At 47.8% G+C, this 16,851-nt stretch overlaps 1 protein-coding gene across 3 annotated transcripts in view; it reads right to left on the bottom strand.

Moving 5' to 3' along the window:
- Window positions 1-16,851, bottom strand: part of GGA2 (golgi associated, gamma adaptin ear containing, ARF binding protein 2) — a 43,082-nt gene that overhangs the window by 8,774 nt on the left and 17,457 nt on the right. For 2 of the 3 annotated variants that reach the window (XM_036460126.2, XM_045589357.1), the window contains exons 5-14: window positions 16,276-16,399; window positions 15,247-15,350; window positions 13,113-13,193; window positions 12,466-12,603; window positions 8,913-8,994; window positions 4,526-4,651; window positions 3,680-3,799; window positions 3,375-3,403; window positions 2,919-3,049; window positions 846-1,003 (exon numbers count right to left, since the gene is read on the bottom strand). In XM_036460126.2, coding sequence (XP_036316019.2) covers window positions 846-1,003; window positions 2,919-3,049; window positions 3,375-3,403; window positions 3,680-3,799; window positions 4,526-4,651; window positions 8,913-8,994; window positions 12,466-12,603; window positions 13,113-13,193; window positions 15,247-15,350; window positions 16,276-16,399 — 1,093 coding nt within the window. The remainder of the gene's footprint in view (window positions 1-845; window positions 1,004-2,918; window positions 3,050-3,374; window positions 3,404-3,679; window positions 3,800-4,525; window positions 4,652-8,912; window positions 8,995-12,465; window positions 12,604-13,112; window positions 13,194-15,246; window positions 15,351-16,275; window positions 16,400-16,851) is intronic. The other variant, XM_045589356.1, reaches the window with a different exon arrangement.

Raw genomic sequence — 16,851 nt, 5'->3', positions numbered from 1 at the left:
ACAAGATGGCTGCCCCCATGTGGACACAAGATGGCCATCAGGGGAGGGCAGTTGGGAGGGACCAGGCCTGCAAAGGAGGGCAGTTGTGGGTGATCAGGCCAACAGAGGAGGGCAGTTGAGAGGGACCAGGCCTACAGGGGAGGGCAGTTGGGGGTGATCAAGCCTGCAGGGGAGGGCAGTTAGGGGTGACCAGGCTGGCAGGGGAGTGGTTAGGGGGTGAACAGGCTGGCAGGCAGAAGTGAATAGGGGCAATCAGGAAGGCAGGCAGGCAAACAGTTGGGAGCCAACAGTCCTAGATTGTGAGGGATGTCCCAGATTGAAGAGGGTGCAGGCTGGGCTAAAGGACACACACCCTCAAACACAAATTTTGTGCACCGAGCCTCTAGTCTACACTAACAAAAGAGAAAGATGCAAACTGACAGTACATTTGCAACACCCACCAATCAGGAGTGGGAATGCAAATTAACCCAACAAAGATGGCAGGTTAATTTGCATACACAGGCACTGAGTGGCCAGGGACAGGACGCTGGCATCGATGCCATGGCAATGATGCAGGTGTTCTGCACCACCCCAGCCGCTCTGAGCCTTTAGGCAGTGTGGGAAGGTAGAAGGCGGCTCCAGGCCGGAACAAAGGCGGTACTGGCAGCCAGGGGAAGGAAAGCCCGTTCTGGCACAAATCTTGCATCAGACCTCTAGTTACGGAAAATATTAGCTAAGAGATGTGAAACCACCTCCTTATCTTCTACCCCAAGGCAAAACTTCTATCACCCATCTTCTCATGGGATAAAGCTGGGCATCTAATAGAAGGAAAGAAAGAAAACAAAAAAAGGTGAAACTGCACTTACTGGGCTTAACAGACGCCAAAGGGACAAACACTTGAGCCAGAGGTGTATTCTGAGAAGAGGAAGACGAAGCCAATGGGCCAGCCTCCCAGGACCAACCTGGAGAGGACTTAGTACCTGGTGCCACCTCCTTGGGGATATTTTTCTGTGGAATATAATTCCTACAAAGAAATATAAAAAATATCAAGACAGATTATAGGAATCTGTGACTGTGCTTTCTAAAGAACAAGATAAGAAAGGGAAAGAAAAAAACTAAAACACATATATGTATATGTGAGTATGTGTGTGTTTTAGAGGTATGAGACTTTTTGTCTTTTTATACTTTATTGATTTCAGAGAGGAAGGAAGAGGGAGAAATAGAAACATCAATGATGACAGAGAATCATGCGTTGGCTGCCTCCTGCATACCCCACTGGGAATCACAACCCCAGGTACATGCCCTGACCAGGAATTGAGCAGTGACCTCCTGGTTCATAAGTGGATGCTCAACCTCTGAGCCACACCAGGTGGACTAGATAAGTAATGAAACCTAGATAAGTAATGTATCCTAGGCCTCACTTCTCTGAGTGTTGTTAGAATTAAATGAGCAAATGCCTGGAAAGTACTCAGTGGAATGTGTGACATAATGAGGGTCCAATAAGCTATTAATAAAGTAACCAATGTGGCTATCAGGCAGCCTGACCACAGGCAGCTCAGCCAGGCTGTTTCCTACATGTGATTCCCAGCGAAACGGAAGCCAGGAAGATGGTCACAGATTCAGGCACCATTTCATTCACACTTCTTGACGATGTTGTCCATTTGCAACACAAACTGAAACATTTTTGGAAAACTAAAGTCCAGAAACATAACCCATAAAAATAAGAATGATAGCTGGCCCCCGTGGAGTGATGACAGAACTGGAAAGAAGCCCCTCCCGCACATCCCTGCCACCAGAGCCCAGTGGTCTCTCTCCATCGGGGTCATAGCACTCAGGCTGCTAATATTTCCAAAGGCAAAGGGACAAGGTCTCGGGAAATGTGTTCGCATTCACAGCTCGAAGCACCTCTGTTTAAGGAAACCTGTACTATAACCACTGCCCCAAGTGCCTCCAAACTGGAAGCTATGGAAAGATCCACAAGAGGGAAATGATTAAATACACATATGAGAATATATGAATCGTTATATAACTATTTATATAAACTGACATGCACACATATCAAAGATAAAATGTGATATGAAAAAATCCACATTGGAGTAGTTTATAAATTATGACCCCATCTGTATAAAAATAAATGCCAATAACACATTTCTACATGTATAGAAAAAAAACACAAAGTAATATTCAACATTGTCTTTAGAGGTTGATATTGGTATTTTCTATATTAACTATTTCTCTGGTGATAAAATTTTACTTAGCCAAAACTGGTTTGACTCAGTGGATAGAGCGTTGGCCTGCAGACTGAAGGGTTCCAGGTTCAATTCCGGTCAAAGACATGTATTGATATCTTGGTTGCGGGCATATCCCCAGTGTGGGGGTGTGCAAGAGGTAGCTAATTAATGATTCTCTCTCATCGATGTTTCTAGCTCTCTATCCCTCTCTCTTCCTCTCTGTAAAAAATCAAAAAAATATATTAAAAAAAAGGTTTTTTACTTAACTTCAAATCTATAATAATAAAAGCATAATATGCTAATTAGACCAGATATCCTTCCGGACGACCTTCTGGACAAAGCTGGGGCTGTGAGGGAAGCCCGGGTCCCGGGTGCTGGAAGGAAGCCAGTGTCGGCAGCAAGGGGAAGGAAGGCCTACTTGTGCACGAATTTCATGCATCGGGCCTCTAATTATATAATAATCAGGAAAAAAAACAACAATCCTCAACCTGCAAACAAAAACATCATTACACACTGCTGCTGCTGCTTAAACAAACCCTCTCCAGAGCCCTTGGCCAAGGGTGTCCTTTCCTCACTGGGGATGAGAGTAAGAGGAGGAAGAGGGAAGCAAAGACGCCTCTGCAGAGCGACGTCTCTGCCTGTCTTCGAGGGTCACCCCCTCCCCCATGCAAGGAGCCCTCCTCTCGCTCCCCTGCCCACATGACTCACAGGGCGCCAGAAGGTGACTGTGGGGAAAGGAGGTCCAGCACGCTCCTCTCTGCTGATGGGCTCTGAACATCACCACCCTGCAGTGTGCCCGCAGGATTCCTCTTTTCCTTACAGCAACTCTGCCCAGCAACCTGCCAAACCAGGAACAGCTAATATGAGGCCAGGGTACGAATGACCACTAGCTACAGTGACACATGCATAGCTCTCCTGACCCACCAAAGCTACTGCACACCGGGCTGATTGCACTGCCTGAGGCAGGAAGGCAAGAGCAGAGCCCGGGCACTACAAGAGGAGCAGGCACGAGGAGGAGACAGGACATGTGCCCTGTGGGGCTGCCACCAGACAGCAGACTGAGGAAGAGGCTTTGGCCTCCAGGTCTAAAGCACCCCACACTAGCCCCTCTCCTCGACAGCTGTCCCTCCACTCCCCTGCGGGCCCTGGGAAGAGCCTCCTTACCTTGCTGGTAACTGGAGCATCACTGATTCCTACAAGAGAGCAACAGAGTCACTCATGCTGACAGGAGGGAGAGCAGCACCATGCCCATCCTTTCCAGGGCACTTAGAAAGCCCAAAGCAAAGAACCCACAGGCATTCACTGCACCCACAATGAACCTGAGACTAAGTGCAAAGAGGACTTCTCTGAGCTTCCCAGTATACCCACTTCCCTCTAAAAACAGGCACATTCCCTCCAAGGGGACCCAGCCTACCCACTCCCTGGGGAGCCAAGACCATTCTTGCCTGCTCCCCAGACCACTCCCTCACCTAAGGCTGCCAGGTCCTGATGAAGCAGAGATGGCGCCCCAGGCACAGCCTGCTCAGACCCACTGTCTGGCTCCAAGTCAATCAGGCAGCTCCTCGGGCAGGCTGCTGGACTCTGCAAGACTAGAGAACGGATTGAGGAGGCTCTTCATTCAGAGTGAGAGCAAAGTCTCTACTTAAAGCCACCAGCTTCCCTCGGGCCTCCTCCAGTCGACATCACAGCACCCCACCCTTAGCACCCCCCAACACCTTCCACCTCAAGTGGAGGGCTTGACAGAGAGCCAGCATGGGGCCTGGAATGAGGAGCCAGAGGACTGCCTTCCCGCAAGCAGCCAGTCGTCCTCTTGTGTCCATTCAGCCTAGACATAGCCAGCTGGCTTCTGCAGCTCAGAGCCCCTCTGAGGCTCCCGACCACAGCCAACCAGAAACAGCTGCAGGGCTTGATAAACATGCACACACCCCGCCTCGCTCTAAGTAATCCTGACTCAGAAAGCCCAGGCCAGGGGCCTGAGAATTTGTATTTTAACCAGAGTCCAGGTGACTCTGATGTAGCTAGCAGGTGTCAGAAACCACTGAAGACCATTTTTTTGGTCTCCAGTTCCCATAATAAGCACACATGAGAAAAGGAGTCTAAACCTGGGTGCAATACAGCCATCTGCTGCTGTGTCTAGCAAAGCTGGGGTCCAGCCTGCCAGTCAGTTCATCACGACACATGTGGCAGTTCTCAGAGGAGGGAGGGAGAGTTTTCTCATTTCCATGTCATAACCCAGGATATTCTGCGGGTCATCTCGTCCCTAGGATCTGAGGCTGCTCCAAGGTAGAGAGTACAGAGAGGCCCTCTGCACATACCTCTGCAGACAGGAGTGTCTCCTGCTGTGCTGGTCACCGTGCTCCCAAAGATGACGCGGCCCTCCATCACCTGTTTGTACAGCAGAACTCCCTGGGTGAGGAGGTCGTTCGCCTGGAGAATCTCCGCTGGAGAATGAGAGAAATCACAGTCCCCAAGTTTGGCTACCAATAACCAATCTCCCCCCCCCCCCCCAAAAAATATTTCTTTACTGATTACAGAGAGGAAAGAAAAGGGAGAGAAAGAAACATCAGTGACAAGCCCTAGCCAGTTTGACTCAATGGATAGACCATCGGCCTATGAACTGAAGGGTCTCGGGTTGGATTCTGGTCAAGGACACAGGCCCGAGTTGCAGGTTCCATCCCCAGTAGGGGGCATGTAGGAGGAAGCTGATCAATGATTATCATCATTGATGTTCCAATCTCTCTTCCTCTCTAACATCAATCCTATATAATAAAAGGCTAATATTTATTATTGCAAATCAACTGAATGGCGGAACGACCATTCCCTATGACACACAGACCGCCAGGGGCAGACACTCCATGCAGGAGCTGCCACCTGGTGGTCAGTGCACTCTCACAGGGGAGTGCTGCTCAGCCAGAAGCCGAGCCAGGCTCACAGCTGGTGAGCACAGCAGCGCGAAGGGAGCCTCTCCTAAGAATGTCCAATTGACGGTCAGGCCCATGGAAAGCGGGCCTAAGCCAGCACTTCGACATCCTCCAAGTGCTCCCAAACAGTGAGAGGGTGCAGGCTGGGCTGAGGGAAGCCAAGTGCACAAATTTCATGCACAGGGCCTCTAGTAAAAATATATTTGTTTTTTTTTTTATTCTTATTTATTTTAAATATATTTTATTGATTTTTCACAGAGAGGAAAGGAGAGAGACAGAGAGCTAGAAACGTCAATGAGAGAGAAACACCGACCAGCCGCCTCCTGCACACCCCCCACCGGGGATGTACCCGCAACCAATGTACATGCCTCTGACCGGAATCGAATCTGGGACCCTTCAGTCCGCAGACCGACGCTCTACCACTGAGCCAAACCAGTTTCGGCATATTTGTTTTGTTTTTTTAAAGAAAAGAAACATCAATGAGAGATAGAATCATTGACCAGCTGCCTCCTGCACACCCCACATTGGGGATGTGTAGATCAAGCTCGCAACCCAGGCATGTGCCCTAACCAGGAATCGAACCGTGATCTCCTAATTCATAGGTCTACACTCAACCACTGAACTATGCCAGCCAGCCTGTAGTCCTTTTTAAGCCATTCCGCAAGGCAGATGTCCCATGGCTGCCAGATGGGGTGTTATCCCTATCTCTCTTGATCATGTGATCAGGCCCCTCTAGCATATCCAATCACTTAATCCCTGAACCCCTACATTTCCATTCTCATGATAGAGGAGGAACCAAATTTTTTCACTTTCTATGCTTGTTCTGTCCAACATGATAGCCTAATGAAATATGTCTCCATTAACTAAGGAACTAAAACTTTAATTAATCTAAAATTAAAACAGAAAGCTGTTTTATCAATTTGGATGTGAATATTATTAAGAATTTTGGGGTACTTTATTCAGTTAGTAAAAAGCTTTTAAGTATGTAGGGAACAAACTGTTACATAAATCTACCCTTTTAAAATCTAAATATAGATCAAGCATTCCTGAAGGAAATTTAATGTCCAAATTAAAATGTCCTGAAAGTATAAAATACACCCAGATTTCAAAAACTACAAGAGCCTCTCATGGTCTAGTTTACCTGAAAAAATCACTCCCAGGAGACAGACAGGAGAGCACAGGACTAGGGGCCATCGAGGCCAAAGTGCTAGAAGGTTCCTTCCCAGAAGGGACCCCCCTATTGCTTCCTGCCAACAACCAGACACGGGAGGCCTCTTGAACACCACCTATGAAGTATTCTCGTTCCCCCTTAGCCCACCCCAAGTGAACCTGAATCTGATCAAGGCCCCTGACCCAACTGATAAGGAATCTCAGGAACAGAGACTCACAGTAAACACCATGGGGATGCCATCAGAAAACTGAGAACAAAAAAAAACTCTGCAAGTCACAGGACACATTTTTCACAGCCCTACCTGGTTTGACTCAGTGGAAGAGCATTAACCTACAGACTGAAGGGTCCCGGGTTCGATTCCAGTCAAAGACACATGCCTGGGTTTAAGGCTTGATCCTCAGTAAGGGGCATGAAGGAGGCAGCCTATCAATGATTCTCTCTCATTATTGATGTTTCTCTCTCTCCCTCTCCCTTCCTCTCTGAAATCAATTAAAAAAAATTTTTTTTAAAAAGACAGAATGGGGGCTATTCATTAAAAGACAAGAAATATCAACTGCCGGTGGGGCTCAGTGGATTGTCATCCCATGCACCAAGAGACACCAGATCAATTCCCGGTTGCAGGTCTGATCCCCAGTAGGGAATGTGCAGGAGGCAGCCGATCCATGCTTCTCTCTCACCAATGTCTCTAACTCTTTGGCCTTCTCCCTTCTTCTCTCTCTAAAAACAACATTAAAAAAAAAAAAGAAAAGGCCGAAACCGGTTTGGCTCAGTGGTAGAGCGTTGGTCTGCGGACTGAAGGGTCCTGGGTTCGATTCTGGTCAAGGGCATGTACATTGGTTGCGGGCACATCCCCAGTGGGTGGGGGGAAGGGGAGGTGCAAGAGGCAGCTGGTCGATGTTTCTCTCATTGATGTTTCTAGCTCTCTTATCTCTCTCCCTTCCTCTCTGTAAAAAAATCAAAAAAAATATATTTAAAAAAAAGAAAAAGAAATATCAACCAATTTGAAAGTATGGTTTTTCTTTTCAGTCTGGTTTAGAACAAACTATTTAAAAAGGAGGGGGCCAAACAGTAGAAAGTAAATAGTTAAAGAAGGAAATGCCAGAGAACTCTGAACACTATTTAATTACTTTGAAATGTTTGGAATTTGATTCAAAATAGAATGGGGGGGTGTGTGTGGAGGAAAAGTGTGTTTCAGAAGAAACAAAAATGGGAAAACTGGTCATGACTTGGTCATTGTCATTAAGAGAAGAGTACATAGAATTTATTCTACTATTTCCCTTTCTGATGTGTTTGTTGAGTTTCAATAAAAAACAAATTTTTTAAATATGGCTGTGTGTTTTCTTATTGATTTCAGAGAGGGAGTCAGAGATAGAAACATTAATGATGAGAGAGTATCACTGATCAGCTGCCTCCTGCGTGCCTCCTACTGGGGATTGAATCCGCAACCTGGATATGTGCCCTTGATCGGAATCGAACCCAGGACCCTTCAGTCTGTAGACCAACTCTCTATCCACTGAACCAAACTAGCTAGGCTAAAATGTTTTGGACTTCTTATTGACTTCAGAGATAGAAAGGAAGAGGAAGGGGAGGAGGAGGAGGATTGAAAAGAGAGAGAGAGAAAGAGAGAGAGAGAGAGAGAGAGAGGGAGGGGGGGCAGGGAGGGAGGGAGAGAAACATCACTATCTCCTGCATGCCCCCCACATGGGTTCAAGCCTGCAACATGGACATGTGCTCTGACCAGAAATTGAACCATGACCTCCTGGTTTATGGGTCAACACTCAACCACTGAGCCACACCGGCGGGGCAAACAAAATATTTTTTTTGTGTGTGTGTGTTTTTTTCCAAAATGGTTTTTTTTTTTCTCCTTTCTTTCTTTATTGATTCAGGTATTACATATGTGTCCTTATCCTCCCATTGACCCCCCACTGCCCCACAAAATGTTTTAATACCTGTGTTCAGATACTAAAATTCTCCATTCTCCTGCCCTAGCCCTGTGGCTCAGCTGCTTGGAGGACCATCCTGTAGATCAAAAGGTTGCACAGTTCGATTCCTGGTCAGGGCACATACCTAGGTTGCAGGTCCAATCCCCAGCTGGGGGGTTAAGGGGGAGTACAATGGAGTGATGTTTCTCACTCACATTGATGTTTCTCTCTCACCCATACTTTCCCTCTAAAATCAATAAGCATGTCTTTGGGTGAGGATTTAAAAAATTGCTCCTCTCTCCCTAACCCTAACTCCTTTGGTTCCTCCCAGCCGCTGAAGGTACCCAGGTGGGGGAACCTCCAACATGACCACAGGCAGCCACTGTGGGACGTCCAGCCTTTCTTCAGGCCCCAGCACTGTCCTCTCTTTCTTCTCTCACCCTCATACCAAATCTACATGGTGCATTTCCCCCTTTCCATGGTTTCAGACCAGAGACTGATTTCTTGCTCAAGGCTAGATTCTTCTAGAAATCAGTCCTAAGTCAACTTAGGGCATGCCCTTCCTGAGCCCATCACCATAAACCCTAAAGTCCATTCTGCCTTGTCCCTGCACCCCGGGGGCACCACAGGAAGGCGCGCGCCTGCTTGCACCTGGGCTGCTGCCTGTACCGAGAGAAAGAGCCGTTACCTAGTGCGTCGTCATCGTCCACAGTGTCACTCGCCAGCCGGAACAGGGTGGGCCGCAGCTTCTCACACCTCTCATACACAACCTGGGAAACAGAGCTCAGCTCACCACACACCCAGGACCCACAGGAAGGCCAGGGTTTGCTAAGCATATGCAGAGCCGGGCCCAGGAGTTCTTCTCCATCAGCCCCAAATTCATGACTGCAGGTTTGAAGTGACAGAGTAGTTAGTTTCAGAAACAGCCTGGACTACAATTGTATGGGAATTTTTTAATATAATAGTAAAAAGGTGATCAGACCTTAGCTCAACCCTGGCCGGGCAGCTCAGTTGGTTAGAGTGTCGTCCCTATACACCTAAGGTTGCAGGTTCACCACCAAACCGGTCAGAACACATACAAGAATCACCCAGTGAATATGTAAATAAGTGGAACAACAAATCAGTGTTTCTCACTTTCTTCCTTCCTCTCTCTCAAATCCATCAATAATGTGTTTTGCTTTTTTAAAAATATATATTTTATTTATTTTTTACAGAGAGGAAGAGAGAGGGATAGTTAGATACATCGATGAGAGAGAATCATCGATCAGTTGCCTCTTGTACAACCGTACTGGGGATGTGCCCACAACCAAGGTATTTGCCCTTGACCAGAATCGAACCCGGGACCTTTCAGTCCACAGGCTGATGCTCTATCCACTGAGCCAAATGGGTTTTGGCAATAATGTGTTGTGTTTTTTTTAGGACTTTAGCTCAGAAAGAAATTACTATGTTAGTATACAACATACTCTTCTTCAAGATCCTTTTACCTACTCCCCCGAGAGCAGATTGCAGTGAATGACACCCCCATGGAAGCCTGTGGAGACCCCCATCCAACTGCTGTTGGGGGCTGGTATTCTCTTTACAGCAACCTTCCCATGATTCCCACCACAGTTTCTCCAAACTAAACATCACCCCATCATCCCCCCTACGCCCAACACCACGTGAAAAATCTCATCTCCATCTTCGCAGGGCGAGTACTCCAGGCCAGAGGTCGCCAACCTTTCAGACCTCACAGACCACCAATTGGTGACTGCTGCGCCATCCACACTGCTGAGGAGCACACAGCTTCTGCGCATCTCCAGCTCCCTCCCTGCACGGGAGCCGCACTAACACTCCAGCCCTCTCCCTGGCGCTGAGGAAAGAGCACATCCACAGGCGAATCTGGGAGAGGAAGCAGAAGGAGCCCCTTCCTCCAGCTCTGCTCCCGAGTGCTACCTGCCTCTATGGAGGCCCACACTTGGATCTGCTCCTACCTGCTCTAAGTTTTAAAGAAGGAGCCCCCGTGGGAAGGACAACAGTGTGCCAGCAACATCTTAGGTGGCAGGAGCGTTCAGTATCAGCAAGCAACTGGCCGACATTTATCTGCTACATTTTCTAACATCAGCTTTATCCATTCTAAAGATGAACTTTTATTTCCAACTGCATTATCTTGTAGCTGGTTATTATCTTGGCTGGGGGAAAACTGTGCTATTTTTTTTAAGCATTTTTTTAAAATATGTTTTTATTGATTTGAGAGCAAGAGGGGAAAGAAGAGGGAGAAATAGAGAAACATCAATTTGTCTGCTACTTGCACACCCCAACTGGGGATGGAACCCAAATCCTGGGCATGTGCCTGATGGGGGACTAAAACCTCTGACCTTTTGATACAAGGGATGATGGACATTCCACCAAGCCACACCGGCCAGGGCAAAACTGTCCTACTTAAAAGCCCAACCCTCCTGAGGAACTCTGGTATGGCTGGGGCAGGTTAGTAAAAACTAGGAAAATTCCCTCGCAAGTGCAATGAGGAAACTGAGACAAATGGCTGAACCATCAGCCAGCAGGACTGCGCAATTAACACCCAGCTGATAAATGACAAGATCCTGTCTTCCCAAACAAAGAGACCTAAGAGCAGGTGGTTTAAATCACCATAGTCAGGGACCAGTTAGATTCAGACTAATGCAAGATGGAGAAAAAACGGACCAGGAAAGTGGCCCAAGACTCCATTATATGCTCATTTTAATACATCAGCATACTAACGGTCATATCTGGAAATCCAATGAGCGTTCTCCTGGCCCTCCCCTTTAACTCACACCTATAGAAAACAGACACACCTCCAGACAAAGAACACTAGCTTGCACTCTTGTTTGAGCACGCCGGTACCTCTTTCCTTAGGTGTGTGCTTCTGCTTTCTTTACCCTAAGCTCCAAGGGTCCCCACAAAATTTGCAACCAGGGAGCAGTGGTCAGCAGCAGCTCATCCCAGGCTAACCTCTGAACCTGTCTCTAAGGGCCCTTCCTTTGCCTGACTGTCCTAATCTTTAATAAACTTTCGCTTCACCTGGATTCGTGTCTTGAATTTGTTCCTGCGCAAGTCAAAAACCCAGAGGTCGCCTGATACGTGAAAGGGACAGGGCCAGCCCGTCACACCACCTCACCATGGAGATTGGCTTTGGAGTGTCTGCCTGGCTCAAGCCCCCAACCCTTCTGAGTCCAGTCCCCTCCAGCCACAGTGGAGACCAGCACATTTTTCTCTATAACTCTGCCCAACCCCAGTCACAGCTGATTGGCCCAGGCAGACACATGAGCCACACTGGCCAAATAGATTTTTCTCTCAGGAATTTGGTATAGGAAAGGCCTAATTTGTTTCTGCTAGCTTTGTGAAATGGAAGGGCGGATAAACTTTGTGAAGGGTCTCCCCTATGCAGAGAAGTATAAAAAGCCAGAATGCAGAAAGTGATGGATGTAGCCTGTGAGGGAAGCAGAAAGACTAAGTAAGAATGGCTGACTCAGACATTCCCACCATCCCCTGCCTGGCTACACCAAGTGGTGGTGTGTCTTAGCTGCGACACCAGAGCATCATCAATTAAAGAAAAGAAGGGACAAACTGAACTTCAAAATGAAAACCTGTGCCTTGGCCAACATGGCTCAGTTGGCTGGGTGTTGTCCTGTGCACTGAAAGGTTGCTGCCAGTTCCATCCCTGGTCAGGGCACATGTCTGGGTTGCCAGCTCCATCCCTGGTAGGAGGCATGCAGGAGGCAGTCGATCAATGTTTCTCTTTCCCTTCCTCTCTCTCTAAAAAGCAATTTTTTTAAATCTTTAAAAAAATTAAAAACTTTTTGCTTCAAAAGACAGTCAAGACAGTTAAAAGACAACCCACAGAGCACATCCAGAATCTATAAAGAATTCTTCATTGTGCCCTAGCTGGGTGGCTCAACTGGTTGTAGTGATGTCCTATGTATCAACCGGTTGTGGGTTCGATTCCCAGTCAGGGCACATGCCTCGGTTATGGGTTTGATCCCTGGTAAGGGTACATGCAGGAGGCAATCAATTGCTGTTTCTCTCTCTCTAAAAGAATCAATGAAAACATACTGTCAGATGAGAAAATAAAAAAGAATTCTTGATCTTAACGATGGCTGCACAGGTGGACACATCAACATGCAGCAGATACACTGGAAAGAGGTGCAGTTTCTAGCACGTCAGTTACATTTAGCTTCTCCTGAATGATTTCCTTCCTTCATTTCTTGGCGATTAGAGACGAGTACCTGCAGGGCCTCCTGGTCTGGCGGAGCCTGCCCCGGCCGGCGATACCTGCTCAGCATTTCCTGCAGCACCTTCACGTGGCTCCGCACTTCCTCCACGGCACTGACTCTCCTGGATACCTTCTCAGATTTCTCTTGCTCCTTTGGGAGAGAGGATGGCAGTGAGGAAGCTGAAGGCCTGGAAGCTGAACAGGGGGTGGGAAGGGGCATTGCACAGGGGAGAGCTCAGGCAAGTCACAAACGGATGGAGGGAGTGCTTGCCCAGGATTCCTGGGGAAGACAATGCAGCCAGGAGCCTGGTGAGCCACTACTTTGTACCACCAGCCTTCACTCTCTGAAAAACAGATTCTCAGACGGGATCTGTCCACACTATACTGCCACCGGGACAGAAACTGGTGTCTGTGAGACACTTTGCACTCCTGGACGGAAGTCCTTGGAAAGCACATAGCATGGCCCGTTTCCAGTCACCACCTGGGACCGTGGGGAGCCCATGGCTGTTCCCCAGCTCAGAGTGAGGTACTCCCTACCCCAGAAAGCGCGCGCGCGCACGCGCACACACACACACACACACACACACACACACACACACACACACACGGTGCAGCCCTGTCCAAGGCTGGTTCTGCAGAATGCGGTGGGAAAACGCCCACCTCCTTGACCAAACTCTTGATCAGCCGATTTGCAGCCTGCAGATCCTCAGGGTGGCTGCTCTTCAGAAGCCTTGTCAGAAGCTGCAGGTGAACAAGAAGAGTAGGTTGAACTATTCCCCATGGTGTCAAATGGCCAGGGTATGGCATCAAGCAATAGAAGAGCTAACCCTAATAGGAGCTTTACATTTCACATGCATTATCTGAGCAAATCTGAGCAATCATGCAACCATGTAAGTACTACCACTGTCTCAGTGGGTAGGGTGCAGGAGGATAGCCCTCAGGAGACACTTGAAAGTCAGGAGACACTCTGGTTGTCACAACTGGGGATGCTCCTGGATCTAGTGGACTCTATGAGGCGACAGCCCTTGGCGATCGTGTATGCTTTATTCCCAATGCCCAGCAGAACACCTGGCACATAGGAGTCACTCAATCTTTGCTGGATGGAGGGCAGAAAAGATGAGGATACTGAGTCCAGAGTGTAAGCAGCTCTCTCAGGTTTCTTTCTCAAAAGTCCAAGCCCTAACTCCTCCCTTGCTCCTTCCACTCTCTGCAATGTTAGACACCAGCAGAGAGGAGACAGGGAGCACAGAGCAGCCCTGCTCGTCTGCCTCCAGGATGCCATGCCACTGAGGACCTGGTCCAGGGAAGGAAGGCACAGCTGGAAGGCCGTGGGTACCAGAGACACACATATGGCCTGGCGCTCTCCTGGTACTGCACTTACCAGACCTGTGAGGGACCAAGATCAGGAACAACCCAAAGCTCTGCCACCACTGATGCTCTAGGGCACTGGTTCCCAACCTGTTTTTGGTCCCTCCTGTCACAGGTCCCTCCTAGGCATCTCTAAAATCCTGATGCCCCCACCCATGACATATAATTCTTGTTATTCAATAAGTGAACTCATATTCAGGTGGAGGGGCCTAAATGGCCATTATCTTGGTCTAAACAAGCTTCCAAAGAACATGGCACCCATGAAAGAGAAGAATAAAATAAAAGGACATTTGGGAGTACTGAGGAAGAAATCACTAAGAAATTGTTAAAAATATATATATATATATATGAAGTGATATGAAAAAAATAGCAAATAAAGTTTCAAAATATATAATAGAAAACTATGCATAAATGTGTCACAATATGAATTTATATACTGTATATGAAGCTCCCTGGAACCATACGTGCAAAATTTCACTGTTAATGACTCATTCTCAAATTGCCCCCTTACAAATCAAATTGCCCCCCTGTGGGCATGTGCCCCACATTGGGAACCACTGGTCTAAGGTAACTCAGGGTCTCTGCCTGGGTTTTGACCACGTTCTTCCCCTTACTGATGTCTGAAGATTCTTGAAGGCAGTAGAAGAAAAATGGGTGGGTCTTTTGAGTCTTGTCCACCAACATGCCATCCAGACTGAAGAAGACCCGGAAACTTTGGGGCCACATGAGCCACGGCCACGGCCGCATCAGCAAGCACAGGAAGCACAGGGTGGCTTGCATCGTCATAGGATCAACTTCGACAAATATCACCCAGGCTACTTCAGGAAAGTGGGTATGAGACATGACCACTTAAAGAGAAACCAGAGCTTCTGCCCAATTGTCAATTGTAGACCCTGGTCAGTGAGCAGACACGGGTAAATGCTGTCAAGAGCAAGACTGGAGCTGCTCCTATCACTGAGGTGGTGCGATAGGCCTACTACAAAGTTCTGGGGAAGGGAAAGCTCCAAAGCAGCCTGTCATTGTGAAGGCCAAGTTCTTCAGCAGAAGAGCTGAGAAGATGAAGGGTGTGGGGGGGCCTGTGTACATGGAAGGAAGTTCATTAAAATGTACACAAGTTAAAAAAACAAAAAGGGGGGGAGGAAGATGGGTAGGATCAGGCTTACTGCACTAAAAATACCTAAGCCAACATACAACGGGTTATTTCCATATGACTGACCATCGGCACCACAGAAAACACCCAACCCTTATGCTATCTCACTCGTAAAAACCTGCTCTAGAGAGAACTCACTAAACCCATTATCATGTTCTCCCATACTTTGGTTCGGGGCTCAGAAGACATTCCAGGGAACATCTGAAGGGAGTCCCCACAAGAAGGGGTCTGATCAGATTCCAGGTAGGCCACCAAGGTCAGGGAAGAGCTCCTTACCTTTGACTTTTCTTCATCGGCATCAAAGATGGAGTTCCTGGGCCAGGGAGAAGGTGGGGGCAAGATTTTATCCACTGGTAGTTTAGGGTCTTGCTTTATGATTCCTGAAACATGCAATTCATGAAGTGAAGATACTGATACGGGTACCCACTGACTTAATCAGGATCCCATATAAACCTGGATTCCTGATGCCCAGCTGTTAAGGGCCTTAAAAGATACATCCAGGGTACACTCTGCATCCTCCCTCCAGAGAATTGAAGGAACTAGCACCAAGACATCAGGGCTGATTAAGTCACAGCAGAACCAGAGCCTATGGTTAGCAGCCGACAGATTCTATGCTATAAAAATACCGATCATTTTATGCAGGTACATACCTCCCAGGGCCCAAAAACTGCAGCAGGATCCCTGACACTCCTAAAATCATTGCATGCATGTGATGGAAAACAGTCCATCATGAACCCAGGTCCTTCCTCTACGGAGCCCAGGGGAAGGGAGCGTGAATTCCCAGCACCACACAGGACACAGCATACAAACTCACAAAGAGAATACAGAAGCTCGGGGGGAACAGACTGTCTTCCTCCCCGGGCGTCGGTGTCTGGGTGTCTACCTCTGGAGACCAGGGACACAGTGCCTGCCTCAGACTGAGGCCTAGTCAGAGCAGAGATAATAACAACACTAACAAGCAACAATGGTCTACCTGCTGCCGGGAAAGACAAGGGCGCAAGACCGTCTCTGAGGTACTGCAGAAGACCTCAAGCTCAGAGGAGCAGACATTGAGAAAAATTCAATAGCAAATCTGCCCATACCTTCAACACAAGCTAACCCTGAAGGAACCTGAAGTCAGGTACAGTGAGGACAACCCCAGCAACAACAATTTCAACCCAGCTAGCTCCACAGCTAGACATTGAAAATTACTTGTCTCAGTCTCTACTGTCCAATTTTCACCAAAAAAACACCAACCACACAAAACAGAAAAAAGGAACAAGTATTGTGAAAAAGGGAACACAGCGCAAATAATGGAAATCAGACCTTGTTTCTTCAGCATCTGATAAGCATCTCGGATCTTAATGTCTTCTGGAAACCAGACTGTCCAGCTATAGAGTATTTCGATGACTCTTCCTTTAACTTTTTCTGTGGTCCAGGACCCTAGGTACTGAAAGCAATCAGGAAGGAGAATTACAGAGCTGGCAGAGATGCTGCTGACAGTGGAGAGGAGAACTGCCCCAGGTTGAGAGCGGAAACTCAGCCAGAAGTCACATCACCTGGGACAAGGAGCTAAAATTAAACCCATCGTATATTGGCCTAGGTTAGAGCCACCGGGACACTCATTGTTTGACTGGGGCAGGTGTGGAATAGTACAGAATATGTTTGGTCTTTGTCTCCAGTTCTGGCACAGAGTTTCAAGAATCCTTGGAAGTTTTTGAGTGATAGAAATCTTTGTTACTACAAGCCCTATTGGACCAGACGAGAGTTTAAGCTAATCTCAGGGTGGGAAATCATTTCTAGAGGGACTGACTATGCCACAAGACCAACCATGTGAACAGAGAGCTGGAACCAATAGGGGAGTGGGACTGGAGACCGAGACCAATTACTCGGCCAGTAATT

This window comes from Pipistrellus kuhlii, unplaced genomic scaffold (assembly GCF_014108245.1).
Source record: "Pipistrellus kuhlii isolate mPipKuh1 unplaced genomic scaffold, mPipKuh1.p scaffold_m20_p_31, whole genome shotgun sequence".
Taxonomy (NCBI): domain Eukaryota; kingdom Metazoa; phylum Chordata; class Mammalia; order Chiroptera; family Vespertilionidae; genus Pipistrellus; species Pipistrellus kuhlii.
The sequence above is the reverse complement of the archived record's forward strand: the minus strand, read 5'-3'. Positions and strand labels throughout refer to the sequence as shown.